This window comes from Varroa jacobsoni, unplaced genomic scaffold (genome assembly GCF_002532875.2).
Source record: "Varroa jacobsoni isolate VJ856 unplaced genomic scaffold, vjacob_1.0 scaffold_1104, whole genome shotgun sequence".
NCBI classification, from domain to species: domain Eukaryota; kingdom Metazoa; phylum Arthropoda; class Arachnida; order Mesostigmata; family Varroidae; genus Varroa; species Varroa jacobsoni.
Genome location: NW_019214006.1, coordinates 205,938 through 228,702, shown reverse-complemented (window position 1 = coordinate 228,702; position 22,765 = coordinate 205,938). Strand labels below are relative to the sequence as shown.

The following is a 22,765-nucleotide window of genomic DNA, read 5'->3' as shown; positions in this document are numbered from 1 at the left end:
TATTTGCGCGCATGATGATATGATTGCATCCTGATTTGATCCACTCGTGGCTTTTTGCACCATCTGCGTGCAATGTGTCCGTGCGAGCGGCAACGCATTTGTTCTGTTGCCTTAAGCGTTCATGGTCAATTGTCGGCCCGTTTATCCCAGCACAACTACCAAAAGGCGAGTGTTCGCTAAAAGTACTGATAGTACCCACTCTTACGGATCGTACCTGCCCTTTCTCCGCTCATCAGGTGATAATAAGTGAATTAGCGCATTCTGTTCTTATTTCATGTAATATAAAAGCTATTATTGGGTTGAATCTAGCTAATTGATTGCAACCCTTTAGACGTCGTTAAAATGACGGAATTTGCGTCTGGATGACGTCACTCTGGCAAGACGACCCACATTTGAAAAGTAAGTGATTGTTCAAAATGCTTCTGTTAGTGTGTGCCTTGTCATTCGACTGGGCCTTTAAGTAAGCTTTTTAATCGATAGATAAATAGTAAGAAAGTAAATTTAAATACAGCTTAGGTAAATAGGGCGATAAACAGCTGATATAAACGTACTTGTAAACGTTATATTTACTAACAAGCAGGCACTTAGAGTGATTCAAAAACAGGTTAGGTAATACATATTCATAATGATGAATCAGATCTTATATTGTGCTCAATTTTTATGAATTAACGAAGTTTCTTTCATTATTTTGATAATACAGTTAAAGATGTAACAGCTATATGTGTATGTTGATCAGCCTCGACAAAGGATTGGATCATCGTCTGACTTTGGCAATGGGATGTTAACGTTCGTCGATCAATAAAAAATTTCTGCTTTGATCAATGTAATTTTAGGCACACATTTTAGGCTAATTTGTGCCGGTTGTTGCTTGTTTGGCCTTCTTTTTCAGTCCGACGTAAATGCGTAAGAAACAATAGCCGATATGGCAGAGACTTATTTCTCAAATATTATTATTATTAAGCTAGTATCTTCATTAACTAACGTTGATTAACGTTAGTATTTTCTTCATCAACCCAAAATTTCTTTTTTTTTAATAAGACTCGAGGCCCGTATTTTTCCTTTCTCCTAAAAGGTAGCCTATTTATATTGCAGAAAAGGGAACATCGGTACTTCCGTAATGTAGTACTCCAAATTGGCTATTTGTGCCTTGCCTGCAAATCACTTAAAGTTACTACCGTTTAGGGAAACCCGGAAGTTCTTAATGCGCTCGAGCGCACGCATATCGATTTGCAGCCACAGTGTAGTTGAACTGTAAGGATATTGTCTCACAATGTCATCTCTTTGTCCCTACATTTTGTACTGCTATGAATACTAGCAGGTTGATGGAGTCTAATTGTACATTCGTACATTCGTGTTCAGCATAAAAACAGGAAAATAATTAGCATTTGCATTGATTCTACGATTAATTATGGCCTTAACGTTTACTATGTGTCGACCATCGATCACCGGTTTGATGTCGAGCCATCCCGCTGACACATTTATTTTTGGCGCCGTTGTCGTGTCATCATCATTTTTATCCTTGTGCCGTCATCTGACATCACCAGTGCAGCTATAACTTAATTCAGTGCTATCATTGTTGTCCTACTTTTATTGGTGTAAACCAGATGCTTGCAAATGAATGCCCAAATAATAGTGATAATAAAAAATGAAAATAATTATCATCCAGATGCTCTGTCCCAAATTTGTCTATAACAGCAGCAGCGGGAACAACAGTGGCGGTAACAAGGACTGTCGATATGTACTAGACTATCTCAAATCTGTAGCGTTATACATCAAGTATTATATGGTGAAATGTTGCTACAACCACCGAAGACTTTTCGAAAGAAAGTTAAATTTATAAAAACTCCTTCAGCCGTTGAGATATTTTCAATCAGAAGCGAAAACGTTATCAAGCTTAGCATGCTTATTAACTTCATTGCATAGATCCAAAAAACGGTTACCACCGATTTTACGCTATCGGCTGACTTCATTGATGACGAGGAATATCATGAACCCTAAATAAAGGAGAGGAATCACAGAGTAAAAGGCCAGAAGAATCATTCGTTCTTTACACAGAGATTCGAATGGAGTCTATGAAGGGAGGAAAGCATAAAGTGACGACTGATGACGTCATTACAAACTGTGACGTCAAAACTTGATAGCATCGAAGTGTTCGTAGATAATGCTGGAGCTTATAGAGTTCTAGATCATCGAGTGACCATTGATCAGCACATCATTTTTTCGATAAGTGGTTGGTGAGGGAAGGTTATAGTGTGAAATAATCTTGTTTTTCGGATAAATGCAGTAGATGCCAGGTGAGCAGATAAGGTTTGTCAAAACATTTAACTAAACACTCAATTTATACAGGACACAATCACAGATGGACAGCCAGAATTTCTTAAGATTCAACGGTGCGTAGACTGATTCATGATAATCGAGGGCTAGCACGACAAAGAAAATGAAAAACATCGTAAAAATATATATTTCTAATATAGATTGCACAAGTGGATGAAATACTTTAGTGAATACACGTGGCGAGCTTCGACTGTAATCCATTTATATATTGCATTTATATAGCATACTTCTATCATTTATCACGCTGTTCTCTAGTTATATATTATTCTTGTACTTATAAGACACTGAAATGTTTTTAAAAAGAAAATACGAATTAACTATATTATGAGCACTTTTTCGCATAAAGGCTGTCTTTGATTAATGCAATTCGATAAATGGCTCCGCTGACGTGATTTAATGACAATGTTTAACCGCCTAAATGGTTGCGAGATACTAAGCTTTGAAAAAAGATGCAAAACCCCAATACGAAAACATGTATATACAATATGAAAACACTCGTCCCTGCAACTCATTGCAGGGGCGAAATTTTTAGTGCCATTTTTTTTATTTCGACAACTGAATATTTTTTTCTCTCATGTCCCTTCTTGTCAAGAGTGAGATGGGATTGCCTTTTCAGATCGAGTTTAAAAAATATCTGGCGGGTAACAAGACACTACATCAGCTTATTGTTTATAAAATTATGTAGCTCTATGATTCTGCATCTTCCATGATGTAAATGTGTTGGATTTTTCCGAACAAGGTTGACGTAAGCAAGGTATCTGGAAATCTTTGTCACATTTAATTAAATAAAGTCGGCTAATCTGAAATACGCTATCCCACTTAGCATGATTTGGTTATGTGGTCAAAGGAGATCAAGAGGGAAGCTTTTATCTGCTTGACGGCAGTTTGTCCACCCGAATGACTCTTTTTAAGAAATATATATATGTATGTATCTTAAAAAGCCATGCAATAATGAAATAGGGAACACAAGTATGAACGTTATATATTCTATTAGACATACACCAATATGCCTGTGACTAGATAATTATTTTATAGAAGTAAAGAATACTCAAGGTGAACAACTTATAGAGCCTCTAGGTTAGCAAGCCTATAGAGCTCTATTATTATTATTATTATTAGTATAATGCTATATAGCTTTGTGAATCTCTGAAACTTCAAAAATTACATACAAAACTAAGACTTACAAGTTCGAGGCCACATTTTGCCCCATCGGGCATAGCGGCGAGAGCTTAATGCGATACACTGCACGCAACAACTCAAGCCTGAATGAACAGCGGTTGCTTTTTCCGTCTAAAACATTCAAAGACCAATAAATAAGAAGAGGCTGATCATTTCTTTATCGCTGGAGTAGCAAAAATGTTGTATGCGTAGGCATAAATGCAGTTCGTACATGCTTTTTTCATTTTTGATAACATGGTAAACAATAACTTAATGCTGCTTTATTTGCGATATTAAACTACAATATACCGATTGCTTTTTTTGCAGGTGACTTTTTCTTTTGTTACGCCATTCTTCGCAAATTATACGAATTTGACTAGGCCTATTTTCAAAATATAAAAAACAATAAATATTTAGCTGTCATGTAGTTTTGCAATACAATACAAGGTCTTTTCTGTTTCAAGGGTTTACGAACTTGTTACAAAATGGTCGCATAGGGCGAGCTCTTTATCTGCTAGCCTTGCTATCCGCCGTGAAAATAAACTGTTAGCACTCTCAAGAGTGACTATTTCTGGAACAATCACAGACACACCACTACGCAGATTATTTTTCTTAATTATAATTAAATTGCTGGATCTGTCCTTACATATTTCGCAAAACAAACACAGATTATAATCTTTGTTGAAAAATGCAATGCTTTCCCGCTCAATAAACTCACACCACATTTTTCATGTTACCCATTTTAGAAAACCATCCTAAATATTTTTTAGCGTCCTTATATTTTTACGATGAAAAGGACACCGTCTTTATAAGAAAGACAATTATTTACAAACAACCAGTGCATTTTGAAAGTTCAAGCAAAATTTTGAATTTCATAAGAAAAAGTTCGTAATATAAGATTGCATAGTAGTGAGATTGTCTTTGAAGAGTCACAATATATTTTCTGAACTTAAAATCTGCTTCAAGAGTGATACGTATGTTTTTGTATGCCATCACACACGGGACCCGATCATCTGAAGCTACATCTGTTGCCTGGTTTATCTCGACAAAGATTTTTAGATCGTCGAGGCATACTTTATATTTGATAGCGACATGCTCGTATAGAACTTAGAAGCCTTGACCATTCTTGCTGTATTAAAAAGTGCCTAGATAAGAGCCCTAAGGACCTCGGGTAAAATCTTTACGGTAACGAATAGTGTCCGACTTTCCCTTTGAATGATCGATCCGTTAGATAAGCGCCACACCAGTACGTAACCTGAAACTCATACCGAAAGCAAACATCTTTAAGATTAATCGTAACTGGTCATGATACACTTTGCTAAGTTATGGGAAAAATCAAAATAAACCCTATACAGTGCAAAGTGATGATTTTTAGCAAGAGCCTAATTGTGAGCAGTCTTCAACAGTTGTCTGTAGGTTGACTTATCTCTGGTCAACCCATACCGATTTGGGACTAAGGATCTAAATGAGTGTAGAGAGGTAGATAAGTAAACAACAATGACCCCTCCATTGCAATACAAGGCATAGACTCCTGAGAAATAAGAGATAATCTCAGCCGGCAGACGCTGTCGTTTTTCAAAGACCGAAATTATAATACTTTCCCCATCTTGAAAATACCTTACAAAAATGATGCATAAAAGCTCTGCAATAAGTGCAATACTTTTATAGTCCAATAAATGTGTTTAAATAAATGCATTTTTACAAATTTTTAAAAAATTTTTTAAATAAAGTTTTACCTTCAGGACCTTTACCATCCAGACCATAGCTGCTAGGCTTTTACTACTTGAAAAGAAAACTTGATTTTTCTTTTAAGTATTTAGTATATATCTTTGTTAAATTCGAATGAATAAGTCTAAACGAATAAAATTTACACCATATCCTAAGCTATTTAACTGTTTGCAGTCCTCTTTTCGTACTAGCTACGGTTGACTACGGAAAATTGAATTCAAACGTCAAGGATTGTACAAAAAGTAAAAACACTCCCTATATTAACACATTATTTACCCAATATATGGGTCGACACTTCGATAAAAAATCGTCGCACTAAAGGGTTTCTTCGATAAATATAGATATTTATAACGTTATGCCTAATAAAATTAACGTGTTCGTTATGATGACATTAGCCTTTTTTGCCAAACACGTTAGACCAAAATGCACACGCCCCCTAGTACGTTCGATAGAGCATGCGACCTAATTAACACCTTTTAATGTGCAATCGGTTCACATTCAAAAGTCGTCAATGTAAAGTGAGCTCAATGCTCTCAGTGCCTTTCGAAACTTTCGACACGTTTAAACACAGAATGTTATCAAGTAATGCATCAATTTCACCGAATTCACCCAGAATTTCCTGTACATCCCCATTTCTAGCTTAGTCCCACTGTAAAGTCCACGACAATCCCTCTTTCAAGTACGGTGATTACGCGATTATGTGTGCGTTTACCTGCGACGATGCAGGGCGTCGGCTTAACGTGATGTTGGGCATTTATGATCAAGGTATTATTGAGCTTCTACCGTAAACTAATCGTCCAACACAGGTTATACAGCAGCAAGGTGGCAAACATTTGCTTAGGTTAACTACTTGTTTATAATTATCGATGCTTGCTTCCACGATGATGACTATTTTTCAATATTTCAATTTTGAGTCAATTCTAACTAGTTAAAACAGCAGTGTTTTGGTTGGTTTACGTTTCGTATGCGTTGCGAAACATTTTAAAAAATAATTAACATATTTAATAGAAATAGCTAATAAATAAGCTCATAGAATTGTTCAAATTAGACGCCGAACATTTAAACATATTTAATGTCACGGTGCATCCTCTAAGTTCAAACGTCTTACAAATCCGCATTTCCCGTGAAGAAAAATAGAAAGTTAACATTTTTTTTATAAATTTTGTATAAAATTTACCTTTTTATAGATTTCTAAATAAATATATTTTTTATAAAATTTTATAAATAAAACGTACACTTTCTTCACTTCAGAGCTTGTAATATATACTGGTTAAAAATGCTCGTTGATATTTTTAAGTAACAACAATCGGTACAGTGTCTTAGTATCTATGCCATTCTTAAATACAAATTTTACCACTTACAAAGCCGTATTCCAGACAAGCGTCCTTCGGTGTGATTTGTCCATATTTTTGAAAAGTCGCTGTAGCTTCAGCGCTGTCATAACCGTCCGTTGATTCAACTTTTAGCAGAGATGTATCCACCACTTCTAAAAGAAGACATTATAAATTAACGAATATGCATCCCATGTCATGAAAGCAGTAGTTACTGTTTCATTAGCTTATAAATCGTACCCTACAATCTTGAGGGCTTTTGACTCCGCATTCTCGCTTACGACTAAACGGAACTTGCTGTAACTTTGCTCCAAACAAGCTTCTGACACGTGATACCATACGTGAAAATTGATAACATTGTTGGCGCATAAGTCATTCAATGTCCTGCACAGTTCTATTGTACTTCCGTTATCGCCCTTCATCATACGGCTGGCTCATGCCAGAGCCCGGCTTAGAATCCAAACCACAACGCGTCCCGAAGATTACCAGGCCAATACGTTACCCACTAAGCTATCACAGGAACATGTAATTTACACCTAATGGTTAGAACTTCATGTATACATATATATATATATATATACGCTACGGTACAATTGATTCAGAAAAACCGATTGTCTTATACGAAAAATAAATGATAGAGTCGATTTGTTCTTTTTATTCTAGAGGCTCTAGCAGACCTTAGTCGCACTTGAGGCTATGTTCGGCAAATCTTTTTTTTTTTTTTGAGATTCTGCGATCATGGTTGGAATGGACATGGTCCTTTTCTAGAGATGGCCTTAATTCTCCCGACGTTTGCTTTAAATTAGAAGGCTGAGCTCCAGAGAATGAAGATTTCAAATCAAAGTATATATATATTTTTTAATTTCGTGCTATAAAGCCGAATATAGCGTTTTCTTTAGAAAAAAATCCGAGTCAACCAACGGTCTAACATATACATAAAATCCAACAAATTAGAGACTCCTGTACCTCGAGACAGTGAAATACCGGTTTAGTAAGAACAGTATAGGCTCAATTTTTTACTCGTATCAGACGGATCTTCATTGATTGGTGCAACAGGCTTTCCACAGTTATGCCAAGGCCTATTAACGCAGAGAGTGGAACATTTGCTGCAGTATCACATCGTGCTTAGAGAACAATAATGAATTATTTAAATAAAGGCAAGATGAATAATTACCGCTGGGTCATGGAATTACAAAAGCAATGTGATTGAATCGATAAAACTTCGATCGATAAATAAAAAATCGATAAAGCAAAGTAGCGGGGTCATTCGTAGAACATAGTGGAAAACCAGAATGAAAAAACTGCAATGGAACATTAAACAGTGTGCCACAGTAACTGGGGTAGTGCAGTAAAGAAACAGAACAACTGCAAGGAATTCGGACCCAGCATGTCAGCTTTCGCTGTAAGTTGGAATGGAAGAAAAACCAGCGCAGTATTGCGTAGCATCAGATGCGCATATTCAATGCGACTCATGGAAAATAAATCACTGAATAACTTACTAAGATCCAATAACCCAGTACACAAAAAATCATTTCCCACGAAACAAGCGACCACATTGAGTAGTAGACAATAAAGTAGAGGAGTCAATATATGATTATTAAAAACGATAAAGAGCACATTATTCAGGCATTTTAAAAGCGCTTCAGTGCTCTAGCTTAAATGATATATACTAATAAATTCGCAACTAACCTCTAACAAGCAAACCAAAAATCAGGAACATGCTTTTTTATAGCAGCGTATTGCCTTAAGCGTATTGTACAAACAATACGCTACAATGCAATAGCGGATCCTTTTGTAGGTGACAACAAGGTAAGGTTTATCAGTTTGACGCTCAATTACGGAATTTGATATAGAAATCATTAGTTAAAGCTATCGGGCATTCACAAACACTGGGCTAGCCAAGAGCTACATTAGCTCATAGACACGCCATATAGCGTCATCAAGTCCAATACGTATATCCGTAAATACCTAACGTGGAGTCAAAGCAAAGCTAATAGGTATAGATCTTATCTCACAGGCCAAAATTAAAAATAAATTCGAAAGTAAGTTTGTTACATAGAAGAACTTTGCATGAGATTTCATTTGGTGACTTGATTAAAGAAATCGAAGTTTTATTGAAATTAATAAACCTTTAAAGGGGAATTAGTCTTGGTAAAGTGCGACAACATGCATTTGTAAGGACAAAATAGTTGCCATCCAAAAATCACTTTATTTTTTTGCAGTCGTAATTTTGTGTCACATGTGGCAGATCAGAGCAAATATTTTGCAGCCAAAACCTCTCTGACAGTAACAATCATCCTTGCGGCGCAAATACAGGAGTTTTATAGCCGTTTATAGGGTGATTAGTTTGCTGTTTTGCAATTTGCTGTACAAATATACCAATTTTATTGAAGCTCAGCCTTTTCAACGGTAAGTGTATAGCTTTGTTACGGTCCTTTGTATGGCTTCCGCAAGGCCACTGCTATTCGAACAAGTCTTGAAAAATATGCTGTATTATATGCTTATATCATTTCGATAGAACAATACTTTAGGATGTTTTAACTTAACATTTACATGTTCTATATGTTCTATATATATAATCAACCTCGGAATTGCGTTCATTGAATTACCAACGTCGTGCAAATTTCACGTGTTACATATGCCAGATATCCAATACAGTTTTATAAGGACTGTATATAGTGAAAATAATGTGATTATAAAAAAAAGTATCAAAAAACTGTTCCTCTTCGAAATCATTTTGATCCGCACATCATACTTTTGTTGTATTTGATCTGTACATTTTACAAAACATATTTCTTTGTTTTTAGATAAATCTCGTGTTTAGCTAGCTATAATTTTGTTGGTAGTAACTTTTTCAAATACATATAAAAAAAGATAAAAATTATTTAACAAAATTTCCTAGAGTAGGATAGCGTTATTTAGAGGTTTACCAAAATAAAGAAACCCGGAAAATGACAAGCGGGTTCCATTTAGCCCCGTTACTTTAAATTGTTCCGCAACACTTACAGCGCCCTCTGTAAATAAAGCCCGTTTACTTGCGTAAGGTGCGCTTCCAAAGTTTACTTCATTTGTTCGCGTGTAAAACCAGTCAAAAATTTCTCTCTCTTTTTTGAGGTGTTTATGGTCAGCTTGAAGTGAAGTGGTCAAATAAGAGTCAACAGCATGGTATTCCTGACACGTCTATTAAGAGTAGATGTTTGCAAACAATCGTTGGTGACTCTTCGTAAGAGTACAGGCCATTCGTTCCAGCACTGTAAGCAGGTAGATACCAAAAAAAGACTCACGTATATTTTATTAGGTGTGAAAAATAGAATAATTATTCGACGAATCATTACGGCGAATAAAGCGTTCCGCGGCACATGCTGTGAATTCATGCGAAGTTGCAAAATTAATGCATTAGGAAAAAACAACTTCGTGAACGAGACCGGGTAAATTTCTTTCCGTTCTAGTTTGTGGTTACTTAAGGTTAACAAAAGTATTACCGTGGATAGATTGAAGGAGAAAAGTTATATATTCTGTATGGATTTACTTTCCCACGTTAACGTTGCATGTATCTATAGTTTTTTTAGTAAGTAATTTTTGGTACTAAATAAACGCCTGCGATTACGTCTTTGGTGGTCAAATAATTTGCTTAAAAGTATAAGTTAACAATGTATGAAAACATGAAAAACTTTCCATTTCATTTACCACCGTCTGTAAAATAATAGAGGATAATCCATGAGCATGATTTCTATCCATGTTATGCTGACGTGAATATTCTAAATTCTGATGTATACACCATGGTTGTGTAAATAAAGCTATTTGTCAAGTCAATAAGATCTAGCTGACATCAAGCTTAATATAATTGCTTATTAATGGATTAAGTATATAGCTGTTCTCTAAAGGGGACCTAAAAGAAAATGGCAAGCCATTATATGCGCAACGATATAACAGTAATTGAAATTTGAATGTGGTTAGCAAGCCCCATTTTTTAGCTAATCTGACGCGGTTAATACTTCATTAGAGCAACTAATTTGAGATCAACTTATTGAGTAGTACTTTTGTGCCTACGTGATGAGCTCATATGTTTTTTTCAGGCCCTGGAACAAACCAACAATGACGTGACACAAGCTACAGCTTGGCTCCAGGCCGAAGCGTTAAAGAAGGGTTGGACTAAGCTCGAACGTTCTGAAGCGCGAGAAGCTCAACAAGGTGTCTTCGCCATGGCAGGCCTTGGAAGTAATCTTGTTGCTGTAACTGAAGTGAACTGTGAAACCGATTTTGTAGCACGAAATTCGGAATTGCGCGGTTTTGCCCACAAGATTTCCGAGACCCTTTGTCAAGGTTAATTCTAGCTTCTGGTTTCTTATCGCTTACTTAAAATATATACTTTACATCAACATTACGATTTACCTTCGATTAGTTGCAGCCTAATTCATGGTTTTGATATTTCGTTCGTAACTAAAATAGCGATCCCTCTAATTCGGTAAAATGAAAGATTTGTCATTTTGTCCTACAAGTAATGCATTGACTTTTGCAGACGTTCATAGTGCGCTGAAAATTTCAGGATGTATGCCTTAATATATGCCTATTTTTTTGTTTTGGTTTAAAAGGCTGTTTCGAGTGCTATCAACGACACTTCAATATTAAATAGATATAGTTATGTGTCCTGTTTTGATTTCAGAAGTCCGTAAAGGTAATTTGGCTGCAGGGACGAACCTACAGGCACTGCCTTGGGAAAAACTTTCTCAACTTGTCATGGACGGCCAGAGTGTGGACGAAGGCCGGGCTAGATTGGTAGCAAAGGTTTGTTCTGGTTCCATTCGAAAAATTATCCATCGGAGGAGATAGCGGAGTAGTCGATATTCTAATTCATATTAACTTTATGCTTTTTCAATTTTTAGGATTTCTAAATTATATCCTCTATGATCAAAGACCCCTTAGTAATGGAAATATGCTTTGTGTCTTCATCATACAGAAACTTCTTGTAAGTTTTTGTATGATTAGAAAATAAAGTGCACATTTCTTTAATTGCCCCATACGCGAGGTAAATTTGGTGTTTGCGCCACGTATTGTGAACCGTCAAATTCCAAAGTACACATTCATTTAGGGATCTTTCGTCATCAGTGACATTTATTGTCATTTGTTTCTGGAAGCCAACAAATAGAATATAACGCCATTTCCGATTCGCTAAATTCGCCATCTCTTGTTTCCGTAGATTGGAGAAAAAGTAGGCCTTCGTCAGTCGGTTATTGTTGCAGCAAAGGGGGATGAACGATTAGCGGCAACATGTCACCCAGACGGTGCTTTCGGAAAATACGGAGCAGTAATGTTGTACAAAGGTATAGTAGCTAGAAATGACTTCTGAGGATCTTTTGTATATAATATCTAGTATATATCATGGTTCGGATAGAATAATAGTGAGATTTATGTAATTGACTACTAACCGGTAGATTATTATTTACTAACCTAACTGGTTTTATGGGAAGTAGGACAAATTTTCGTCATTTATTTTTTAAGATTTTAGTTCTGATCAGTTTCAAATTAAAATTAAAAATAGTCTGTCTTTCTCTAATGATTCGTTAAAGCATTTCTTAATTCGCCAAATAGAAAGTATTAAAAAATTCGAAATCTTTTTAAGCTTCAACCGATTAGCTAAAATTCATTTTATAGTACATCAAACTCTAAAAACATATGCTGCTCTACATAAACTGGATTTATTGTTTCCGTAGTGTCTGTATAAGAGCAAAGCGTTGTGGTAATTTTCTTTTTACATTAATAAGATACGCTCGAAGATGATACAGTAGTCACATTTGGTTTAGTACAGTATACATACAGTGATACATAGTCCGGTTAAAAGAATACCTGGGTGTATACCGAGTTTTATTATAAATAAAGATGTTTCAGGGTGACCTTTTTGTATCCAAATAATTTCGTTATTTAGATTATCTCCACAAGTACCAAGAGGTCTTATGTACTACCTGAATTGCGCATTTTTAAATACCACGTAACGCGGTATAAGTACTTGGTTTACCAATATAATTTTTTCATTGTGTTCATCGCAAAAATGAGAAGTCATTGGTATTTAAAATTATATAGTGCAAAATGTATTTGCATTTGCTATTTTTGGTTTGGAATGACCATTTTAATTCTAAATGTTCATTTTCCATACTTCTTTCTTCTTTGTATACCAAGCTTAGTTATGAATATTGTGCAACACTTTTAGGTGGAAATGACGACGTTGCTGAAAAAATATGCCAACATATCATCGGTATGAAACCTATGTCAATCGGCAAACTAGAGGATCTGAATAAAGAACTATCGGAGAAAGATGCTGCACAGAAAGTGCAGGCAAAAAGCTCCGAAAATGCTGAAAACCTTAACGAAGATGCCGATGATCATACTCCACAAGCTAGACCAAGCAAAGACAACGAACATAGGTTGTTAATGCAAGACTTTGTATTTGATCCGGACACGACAGTCGGCGAACTACTCCAGGAGCACGGCATGCAGATCACTAGATTCTATCGATTTGAGTGCGCTCAGGAAATGATTGAAAATAAAGATTAAATCGATAAATAGGCGAAAGAGGACATATCGAAGGGAATTAGCGTGGGCCTAGGTTTATCTTTCCTGTTCTATTTTAGCTAATGTAGCATATATGCCTGTGTCAAAATGTTGATAGTATTAATGTACTGATGGTAAATTAATAAAAAATAACCACAACAGTATAAGAGTGACACCTTTTGAGTTCATGTTATTCTTATCAATAAATATACTATAATTGAATGTGTAAACGTGCCTTTATTCTAGCATGGTTACCTATAATATGCATATGATTTGACGACTTTTATTATAATTTAGGCTTAAATATAACAAACTTTATTTGTGAAATATTCGCAACATCTCAACGAACCTACTTTTCATACTATTAAGTTCATATTTGGTTTATAATAATATATAATAATATAAATTGTAGGTCTAATTAGTACTATACAATACATAGATAAATGTTTAGGAACAGAATAATGTCTCCATATTTTAGTGTACGTACGAATTTTGCAAAGCTTCCTATGAATCCATATTGCACTCTGCTAGTTTTATGAAAAAATGATAAAAACATTCTAATTTAAGCTTGCTTGTACATTTTGTGTTACACGCATTTCAATGGATACATTTTCGGAAAATACAGTGTTAGCGATGACGAAGCACATGTATGTAAACTTTAATTAGCACACACGAATTTATATATATAAACTAGTATTATCTGGGATCAACGCGTACGTAAGTCGAACAATCTTCGCATTGAATGATCGTAGGTAACTGATTGCTCAGGTGCCTACTTAGTTCCATAATTCCTCCACATCTACACTCGAACGTATATAGGCCCTCATTTGAATCGAGCTCGTCTAAAGTCACTACCTGCCAAATAGGATGATCTAGCCGAGAAGAATTGTCCAGTTGAACGTCGTAATTTTCGCGGGATTTTGGATCGGAAAGAACCTATTAAGAAGAGAAAACAAAAATATAACATCTTATATACATAAATATGTGTATGAACGATTCATCATAGCTGTATTTAAAGAAATAATATTTTTCAACATTGATCAGTGAAGATCACGCTTTGTCCACTGAGTGTCAACCTACACATTTAAATAAGATTCATCAGTGAAAAGTTTGACGGAATAGCAAATTTACCCGTGTTGTTGAATTAGGCGAGAATACGAATTTTGGCTGGGCAAAACCAACGTAATTTTCTCGTTAGGCTCAGTCGGTGTTGCTGTCATTAACTAATCATACGAAAGCAATAGAAAGGAATGCTAGGTTTACATAGACTAATTAATAAACTAGTTTTTAAAATAAAATACATATGATACGAAATATACCTCGCGATAGTGGGATTCATAGAAACACGTTTAGTGTAAATCATAATGCAATAATATCGAAATTAAACTTCCCACGTATCCTTCACTAATTAAATAAATCAGCAGATGCACCATTTGCTATACGCGCCAATACTTCCTAAAACCCAATAGTTCCAGACGCTCAGCAAATATTGCACTGAGGTATATATCAATAAAACTCACCTTGTAAGCCCGCTCAATTGCGTGAAATTTCGCTTCGTCTCCGTTTCGGCGATCCGGGTGATACCGAAGCACTAATTTCTTGTAAGCCTGTTTAACCTCATCTAGGGAGCAAGTCCGTTTAAGACCGAGTACATTGTAGTGGTCCTGTATTTCGCTCATAGTAAAGTACCGAAAGGATATAAAACAATAAAGTAAACAATCGAATAGTAAGTTCCATGCATTTAGACTCGACACTAGAGGAACCTGATGAAGAATGTTTACACAGTATATGAACAATTGTTATTTGAGTGTTTCTAGCTTTCTAAAAACATATTAAAGACAGAATTGGTAGCGTTTTTTTTGAATCGGGTTCCGTGTCACCGCAGTTGACCATGCACCGGTTGGCAAACATTCGCTCAGTGCTGTATGGGAGAGAAAAATACTCTCGTCGCCAAGAGCGGTAAATTCAAAAGGCATTTGCGTTCAAATAAATGTCGGGGCAGCCGCAACGATGATTGGCGGTTAAAATACGATCGAAGCTCTTTGAGCGCTGAAGTAGTTATGGACAGTTCCCATAATTACAGTCAGAATAAATTGACGTGGAACCCTGATGCACTTCCTATATAAAAACATGCTCGATGAACTGTTTGATATACGAATTTAATAATGACATAACGACGTGCACAACAGCTATTTTAAGCTGCAGTTTCAAATCTTGAATTAAAAGGCGGGGAAGGGGGATAACATAATTTATCTCATATCTCATATAATATCAAAATGGCTTCATCCAAATTATCTACAGAGGCACCCAATTATATGACATATCTGACATAACATATAAACCCTGAAGGGCGCAGTAAGTATATTAATTATTAGCTTGTCTTCGACAGCTGTATATAATACTAATATGGTCAATCCTCGCTATGAAACTAACAACCTGAGGTCTGCGTTTTTATAGTTTCAAGTGACATGCAAGCATTAACCTATTTGGTTAAAAGGCCAAAATATCTATTCGTTACTCTAATGCTTTACAAAATAATAATAATAGATAACGCTTTTATTGAATGCGAAGCTGCGCGGATATAAGGTCGACTTTTAGTTTTCAGCCCCGGCTAGGGATCGTTAATCTATCCTCATTTTACGTATATATTTACATTTATATACTTTTTATATATATTTTATTTATATATATTTTTAAGAGACTCATGCGATCCTGAATTGATTGTCAAAGTTCGAGACTTAAGTTAAACAAATTTGTGTACTTTGTAATTTTCATAATTTATTAAAACTTTGAACAGGTTCATGTGCAAGGCCAATAAGTGCGGTCAGGCAACCACAGAATGGGTGGACAACCCAAAATTTTACTACCAAAAATTTGATATTACATGTAGAACTATTGCCTATAGGATAAATATAGATCTCGTTTTAACTGACGGTTCTTCGCATGAGCTTAGCACAAACAGATTTAAACGCAAGATACCTCATGGATCGACTGACGAACATGTGACAATCTTTGGAATGCTAAACATTACAGAATATTTAAATCCGTTGGAAACAATAATAGTACTAGTATTAATCAATCACTATCCTGTTTACCTAGATTAGACTTACTTTGTGTATGATTGCTCTACAGATAGGACATCCAATCGTCCATGGATGATATGGTATATCATCATTAGAAGTTCACTTTACAGAGCTACATGCATGACTCATTATGAACACCTTTTTTATATATAGTATTTGTAGTATATATAAGGACAGACAATTAAAAACATAAGAAATGAATAAACTTTGTTCAAGTTGTTTTTGTCTTTTATCACTTTTTCAATATCCTGATAATAAATTTATTTATTTAAGAGATTATTTGTTGTCAGTGCTATAGACATGAAATAGCTTTGATGCATAGCATGGAATGAAATTAAACGCAATTTAAATATAGGAGATCCACCAATCCTGTGTCGTTAGAAAGATAACCGTTTATAAAAAAAAAAAGAAGAAAAAATCAAGTTGTCAAGTTCTTTCAGCTGATTTGTTCGTCGCAAGCTATGCGCAAGAGAATATATTCAATTGGTAACGAACCAAGTATACAAATGGTACGTGCATCAAGTTTTCCTCGATCTTGGGATTTGGGTAGGGCTAGTTAGATAAATAATTATTCAATGTTTGTTTCGGTATCTGTTCTGTCGTAGCTTTTATGACTCTGATCGCGAGACTAAAAATAAAATATTATTATTTCTACTAAAACTATTATTCAATATCTGTATTTTGTAGAATAGTCTTTCGGCGATACAACGAGACCGCGACCTTTACGGGCCCCGCGAAAGATCGTTTCAATAATGTCGATCATCTCTTGCTTATCTTCAAGGGCCCAGTTGATTTTGTTGTTATTTCCGGTACCCAGATCGATCATGATGTGTTTGTTGCGAAAGAAGAACATCACGGTACACGGATCGTATAACTCGTACATTTTATTAAAGTCCGGAACTTCACTGATGTCGACAAGGTAAATAACAGCGAAATTTTTTACCTGTTAATGTAAAAATAACACACAGAATGCAACGCACATAGATACACCGAAACTCGTATTGAAATGTTTGTTCAAGCTAAACAAATTTAAACAAGTTATATTATAAACTATCCACTCACGCAACGTTAGTTATCTATTATTTCTGAAATAAACGCAGATTTTTCTAGCCTCACCGGCTTTACTAATCTATAAAGAAACAACGGTGGAAGTCAGAAGAGTTAATATTTTTGTAATTAAAAAATGAACTAATTATATCAAAACGTCTACCAATTCTTAAAATTCGTAAAATGTCTTTTGTACGCTACATTAGCCGACTGGAAAGGTTCCAGAACTTCGTAACTTCAGGTAACTACGGAAAGACGGGTCGGCTAGTTTGAAAATTATGTACTAAGACAACAGCCTTGAAGTCACTTGCTTTCTTACACCGACTCCTTCATTTATAAAAGTTTGGTCAGCTTATACGAACTTCTTACAGCGTTGGATTTTCGTCAAAATTACAAGATAAAGTACAACATACATAACATACAGCAAAAAAAAATCGTTGATTCCGTGAAAAGTGAATCATGTAATGGTTACCTACCTTTTCCGCGATGGAGTAGAGTACTTCGTCCATCTTCATACACGTCGGATCCCAATCATGTCCAAATCGAATCACGACAACTCGATCTTCTTCTGAGAGAATGGCTTGGTCGACTTGCCATCCATTGTGGAGATGCTGCATCATATACGACATATTCGCCTAGAATTTGTAGCGCTACGCCCTAAAAAAAAACAAAGGAAAATATGCCAATAAGCACGTTCGTGCTTTGAAATAATTCGAGTATCAAAGACTACCACAGCACAAGATGAGCTTCAGAGCCTGAAAAAGGGAAAAGTCTACAATCAACCAGCCGTTCTCTTAGCGAAATCGAACGTTCCTGGGCATGACGATGATTTTTGCTGATTGCTTATTGCTGCAATTTTGATCACCTGAACAGTGCCTATTCTGTATTTTAAGCAAGGCTATGACATGTTGGTTTATTTATTAACCATAATCTATTGAAATATAACAGGGCCAATTTCGGTAGTGATTTCTAATGAGTTATTTTATATTGGTCTCATTAGTAGTTTATCAGCTATTTACAAAGATCACGGCTGAATACATCTTTGCTGTTTTTCGACTATATTTCTTAAAATGTAGGTCTGCATTACTATGATCATAAATTAAAGTAAGTCACAGTTGAAATTTTTCGAAAACGAAAACCATACATCGTTTGCTTCGCATAACAAAGTAAAAGAATCGGATCTAGATTATGCCACAGAGGTCGATAAATAGCCGTGTAACATGGAAATCATCGGGAGGTCACACACATAACAGATCTCAGAGCAGCGTAATTGTAGCCGTTGCTGGTAAGTGAACTAGTTATACCCTGTGCTTTTTATCTTTGTTTCTAAGTGTGTTTGTAGTCACATTGGTTAATTTTTACTGCATTGTGTATAGAATAGTTTCCAATTTTGCCCGAGCATCCACACTTTCCTCAAAACTGAACCGGCCAGATTTGGCGGAGCGCAAGAATTCGAGCCAGAATCGCGCTACTAAGGTGTTGTTACACTGATTCGTACAGGATTTCGTATAGTATAGGATGCTGCAGAGCACTGCAGCTGCTAGTGAGATGATATAAAGGAAATATACGTTACATAGAATAAAGGCAGTATTTTATTGAAATCTTCCGAACGAATGTATGACTTAAAACTGCGACGTCCCTCCATCTTGAACTCCTCTTTGCCCTTTGCGAATCACATACACACTGACCACTCGCTGCGTCTATTGTCCACCTAACTTCAGTGGTGATTGCTCTATTGCAAGAAGTTCGAGACTACTTGTCTATCAAAGTGAAAAAAATGTATCCTTTCATTGAAAAGAATCGCGAGTTGCATATTAGCTCGCAGTATAATCGCTAAAACAGTAACATCTATGATAAATCTTAGACTTGTAAACATAATGAAAATAAAATAAAAAAGGCATTTGAGAGGATATTATTAGCGGGCACTACTTGAGTGTTAAGCAAAGACGTTTGTTCAACTAGCTGGCGTACTGGTAGCGGTGAATATCTGAAACACATTTTAGACTACATATGAATTATTGCTGCATGGAAGTTCAGCTTGGAAGCGTTTGTCTCAATAGCCGTCCGAATAATTTTTTTCATATTACTTGAAATTATCTATAAGAGGAACATTGTTAAATACTGTTTTTAAGACTGAAAATCTTTAGTTTTATATACATAAACATATGCACTAACTAGATGGGCGAATTAACACAAATGAGACGTGTGTGGTTTCTAAAGCAAAAAGCTTTTGGCTATCGAAATTCCACTCTTTTAATGCCTACTGTGTACCTCTCTAGCTGATTACGTCAATGACCATAAACTCGATCGATTTGATGTAACAAGGCATTTTGTATATGTCCTAAATTTTATTTTTAAATAGTTGACCAGCTTGCTGACGCGTGCGATACATTGGCTAAGGTGCGATTATAAACGAACATGCTTGAAAAACAAAAACATTTATCATATTCCTCAATAAGCTATTACATTTGTGAATTTCCGCGTGATTACTGGTCTCCAACAGCGAAGATCAACAGTGATTCCAGGTTAACTAGTAATTGACTGTTATTAAATTTTTTTTGTTTTATTATCTCGAGTTGAGTCTGTTGTAGGCTACTCTGTAGGTAATGCATTTCGTCGACTGAGTATTGTATTTACATGTCTGCTTTTCAGAATCACTACGGAGAGAGTACTCAGCCAAATGGCGTACCGTCAGGTAAGCACTGCGCTGTTACAGCGTTTCAATGAGCCTTCTGCTCGCTTCTTCCATTCGACGGCGGCAGTATGCAAGCAGGTGCCGCTATCCAACCTCGAGAGGGACAAATATCTTCCCTACGATAAGCTTAGCGCTAACATTGATATCGTCAAGAAAAGGCTTAACCGACCTTTTACGCTATCTGAAAAAGTGCTTTACTCCCATCTCGATCAACCCCAGTCAGAGGAGATCGTCCGTGGCACAAGCTATCTTAAGTAAGTACTGTCATTCGTCTTCAATGGATAAATAATAACAAAAATTAAAGAGATTAACGGTCAGTGCTTCATGTGAAATGACGATATTTATAGTGAATAAAGTTTTCACGTTTACTGTTCTTGTTGGGGCCAAGGTACACAATATCAAAGATACAATTGATCTTATAAACACCTGCATTTTGCACTCTTGAGTAACTAGACATTTGTTATGAATAAATAAGTAGCTAGGATGTGGATCTATTTGTTTACGCACACGTTTCATTGACATCTGTTAGGACATGTTAAAAAAGCTGTTTATTTATTCATGCTTTAGGCTTAGACCGGATCGAGTCGCCATGCAAGATGCTACCGCTCAAATGGCCATGCTCCAGTTCATCTCTTCGGGTTTACCTAAGGTTGCTGTTCCGTCAACAATTCACTGTGATCACTTAATTGAGGCGCAGCTTGGAGGGGATAAGGATCTATCGAGAGCTAAAGATCTAAACAAGGAGGTCTACAATTTTTTGGCGACTGCAGGCTCGAAATACGGAGTAGGTTTCTGGAAGCCAGGCTCTGGTATCATCCATCAGATCATTCTTGAGAACTACGCATTCCCCGGTCTTCTGATGATCGGAACTGACTCACATACTCCCAACGGTGGGGGTCTTGGTGGTCTCTGTGTCGGCGTGGGTGGCGCCGATGCTGTCGACGTTATGGCCGGTACGTATAACGGTGATATGATATGTGTCCCATTAATATTGGGAACAGCTTAAGCAATAGCCTAATCATTGATCTTCAAGGGCAATCAGATTCGCATTTTTCTTTGTTCTCGGATTGCTGTGATAACAAAGAGTCAAATTGCTAATGATTAATGATTCACTTTCTTGGCGAATACTGTTATGTCAGCTTTAAAAAGCATGGTACAATCAAGTAAGTGGCTGTCTGATTTTTGGTATGATAGGTTTACCGTGGGAGCTTAAGTGCCCGAAGGTGATTGGTGTTCACCTTACGGGTAAAATGTCTGGGTGGACCTCTTCCAAGGATGTAATCACGAAGTTGGCTGGTATTCTCACTGTGAAGGGCGGCACTGGTGCAATTGTTGAATATTTTGGCCCAGGTGTGCAGAGTATTTCATGCACTGGTATGGGTACGATCTGCAATATGGGCGCAGAGATTGGAGCTACAACATCAGTGTTCCCATTCAACTCACGTATGGCTGACTACCTCGCTTCCACCAACCGCCGTGCTATTGCTGATGCTGCCGAACAAGTAAAGGACAAGCTCTTGTCCGCTGATGCAGGCTGTAAGTATGATCAGGTTATCGAGATTAACCTGGACAGCCTGGAGCCTCATGTAAATGGTCCGTTCACTCCTGACGCGGCTCATCCCATCAGCAAGCTGGGCCAAACTGCCAAAGAAAAGGGCTGGCCTTTAGACGTCAAGGTTGGCCTGATCGGCTCATGCACCAATTCGTCTTACGAAGATATGTCTCGTTCGGCTATGTTGGCCAAGCAAGCTCTTGATCACGGCGTTAAGTCTAAATCCTTGTTCACTGTGACTCCCGGCTCGGAACAGATCCGAGCGACCATCGAACGTGATGGACAGGCGAAGGTGCTTAAAGAATTCGGTGGTATGGTCCTTGCCAATGCTTGTGGCCCTTGCATTGGTCAGTGGGACCGCAAAGATATTAAGAAGGGTGAGAAAAACACCATAGTCACTTCATACAACCGCAACTTCACCTCACGGAACGATGCCAACCCTCAAACGCATGCCTTTGTCACCTCGCCCGAAATGGTCACTGCTCTTGCTATAGCCGGTCGCCTCGATTTCAACCCACTTACTGACGAGCTTACAGGCTCTGACGGCAAAAAGTTTAAGCTCAAAGCTCCTGTTGTAAGTAAAATGTTCAATTAACTGATATACGTTTAACAGCTTCATTAAAATTATCTGATACTATTATCATGGCATGAGAACTCGCTACTTACCGTTGTCTGCTAGCTCAGCGGGCGAAGTAACTTCTAACCAAATATTTGATAAAAATTGGATAATGAAATTGTACCGTTTTTTAATAAATTTACATCGCTTGAGTATTTAATAAATATGACAAGAGGATGTTTAGGATATTCATTTTTAACGATGTTTTTTTCCAGGGAGATGAGCTCCCTCGCGCCGGCTTTGATCCCGGACAAGACACGTACCAGGCTCCGCCCGCTGACGGATCAAATGTCAAAGTTGACGTTGATCCCAAGTCACAGCGACTCCAACTTTTGTCACCCTTTTCGAAGTGGGATGGAAAAGATCTTATAGACATGGTTGTTCTGCTAAAGGCAAAGGGCAAATGTACTACTGATCACATCTCGGCCGCGGGACCTTGGCTCAAGTACCGTGGCCATCTGGATAATATTTCAAATAATATGTTTATTGGAGCGATTCCCGAAGAAAGCGGTGAAGCTAACAAGATCCAGAACCGCGTAAGCGGCAGTTGGGGAACTGTTCCTGAAATCGCCCGTGACTATAAGGTACGCGTAAACACTTGAAGTATTGAGTCTTTTATAGGAAAACAAAAAGCCGGCTGTTTTATAATAAAAGATGTCCTGCAGAGAGCCCATG

General features: G+C 36.8%; 4 protein-coding genes and 1 long non-coding RNA gene across 8 annotated transcripts in view; 2 read left to right on the top strand and 3 right to left on the bottom strand.

Annotated features, from left to right (window-relative positions):
- Positions 1 to 5: 5 nt before the first annotated feature.
- Positions 6 to 13,319, top strand: mEFTs (elongation factor Ts, mitochondrial). 4 transcript variants are annotated; one of them, XM_086970977.1, is made up of 7 exons: positions 6 to 236; positions 332 to 399; positions 9,666 to 9,812; positions 10,610 to 10,874; positions 11,215 to 11,336; positions 11,749 to 11,872; positions 12,757 to 13,319. In XM_086970977.1, exons 3-7 carry the CDS (start codon positions 9,714 to 9,716, stop codon positions 13,098 to 13,100), a joined length of 954 nt encoding a protein of 317 aa, XP_086827103.1. In that variant the 5' UTR covers positions 6 to 236; positions 332 to 399; positions 9,666 to 9,713; the 3' UTR covers positions 13,101 to 13,319. The 4 variants fall into 4 exon arrangements, with proteins under 4 accessions (XP_086827103.1, XP_086827102.1, XP_022700004.1 ...); XM_086970976.1 differs by lacking the exons at positions 6 to 236; positions 332 to 399 and having other exon boundaries at positions 9,568 to 9,812; XM_022844269.2 differs by lacking the exons at positions 6 to 236; positions 332 to 399 and having other exon boundaries at positions 9,569 to 9,812; positions 10,628 to 10,874.
- Positions 4,403 to 7,532, bottom strand: LOC147752649 (uncharacterized). The gene is made up of 2 exons (XR_015313521.1): positions 6,582 to 7,532; positions 4,403 to 4,747 (listed from the first exon to the last, which is right to left on the bottom strand). It is a non-coding gene; the product is annotated as an uncharacterized LOC147752649 (long non-coding RNA).
- LOC147752648 (dnaJ homolog subfamily C member 24-like) lies at positions 13,315 to 15,255 on the bottom strand. Its single transcript, XM_086970979.1, has 2 exons — positions 14,618 to 15,255; positions 13,315 to 14,033 (listed from the first exon to the last, which is right to left on the bottom strand). The coding sequence occupies exons 1-2, from the start codon at positions 14,774 to 14,776 to the stop codon at positions 13,794 to 13,796; spliced, it is 399 nt and encodes a 132-aa protein (XP_086827105.1). The 5' UTR covers positions 14,777 to 15,255; the 3' UTR covers positions 13,315 to 13,793.
- Positions 15,256 to 16,396: 1,141 nt separating this feature from the next.
- Positions 16,397 to 18,060, bottom strand: Dim1 (thioredoxin-like protein Dim1). The gene is made up of 2 exons (XM_022844276.2): positions 17,704 to 18,060; positions 16,397 to 17,123 (listed from the first exon to the last, which is right to left on the bottom strand). The coding sequence occupies exons 1-2, from the start codon at positions 17,854 to 17,856 to the stop codon at positions 16,848 to 16,850; spliced, it is 429 nt and encodes a 142-aa protein (XP_022700011.1). The 5' UTR covers positions 17,857 to 18,060; the 3' UTR covers positions 16,397 to 16,847.
- Positions 18,061 to 18,411: 351 nt separating this feature from the next.
- LOC111266626 (aconitate hydratase, mitochondrial) overlaps positions 18,412 to 22,765 on the top strand; it is a 6,054-nt gene continuing 1,700 nt past the window's right edge. The window contains exons 1-5 of the mRNA XM_022844263.2: positions 18,412 to 18,512; positions 19,880 to 20,176; positions 20,490 to 20,875; positions 21,117 to 22,048; positions 22,306 to 22,674. Coding sequence (XP_022699998.1) covers positions 19,908 to 20,176; positions 20,490 to 20,875; positions 21,117 to 22,048; positions 22,306 to 22,674 — 1,956 coding nt within the window. The 5' untranslated portion in view covers positions 18,412 to 18,512; positions 19,880 to 19,907. The remainder of the gene's footprint in view (positions 18,513 to 19,879; positions 20,177 to 20,489; positions 20,876 to 21,116; positions 22,049 to 22,305; positions 22,675 to 22,765) is intronic.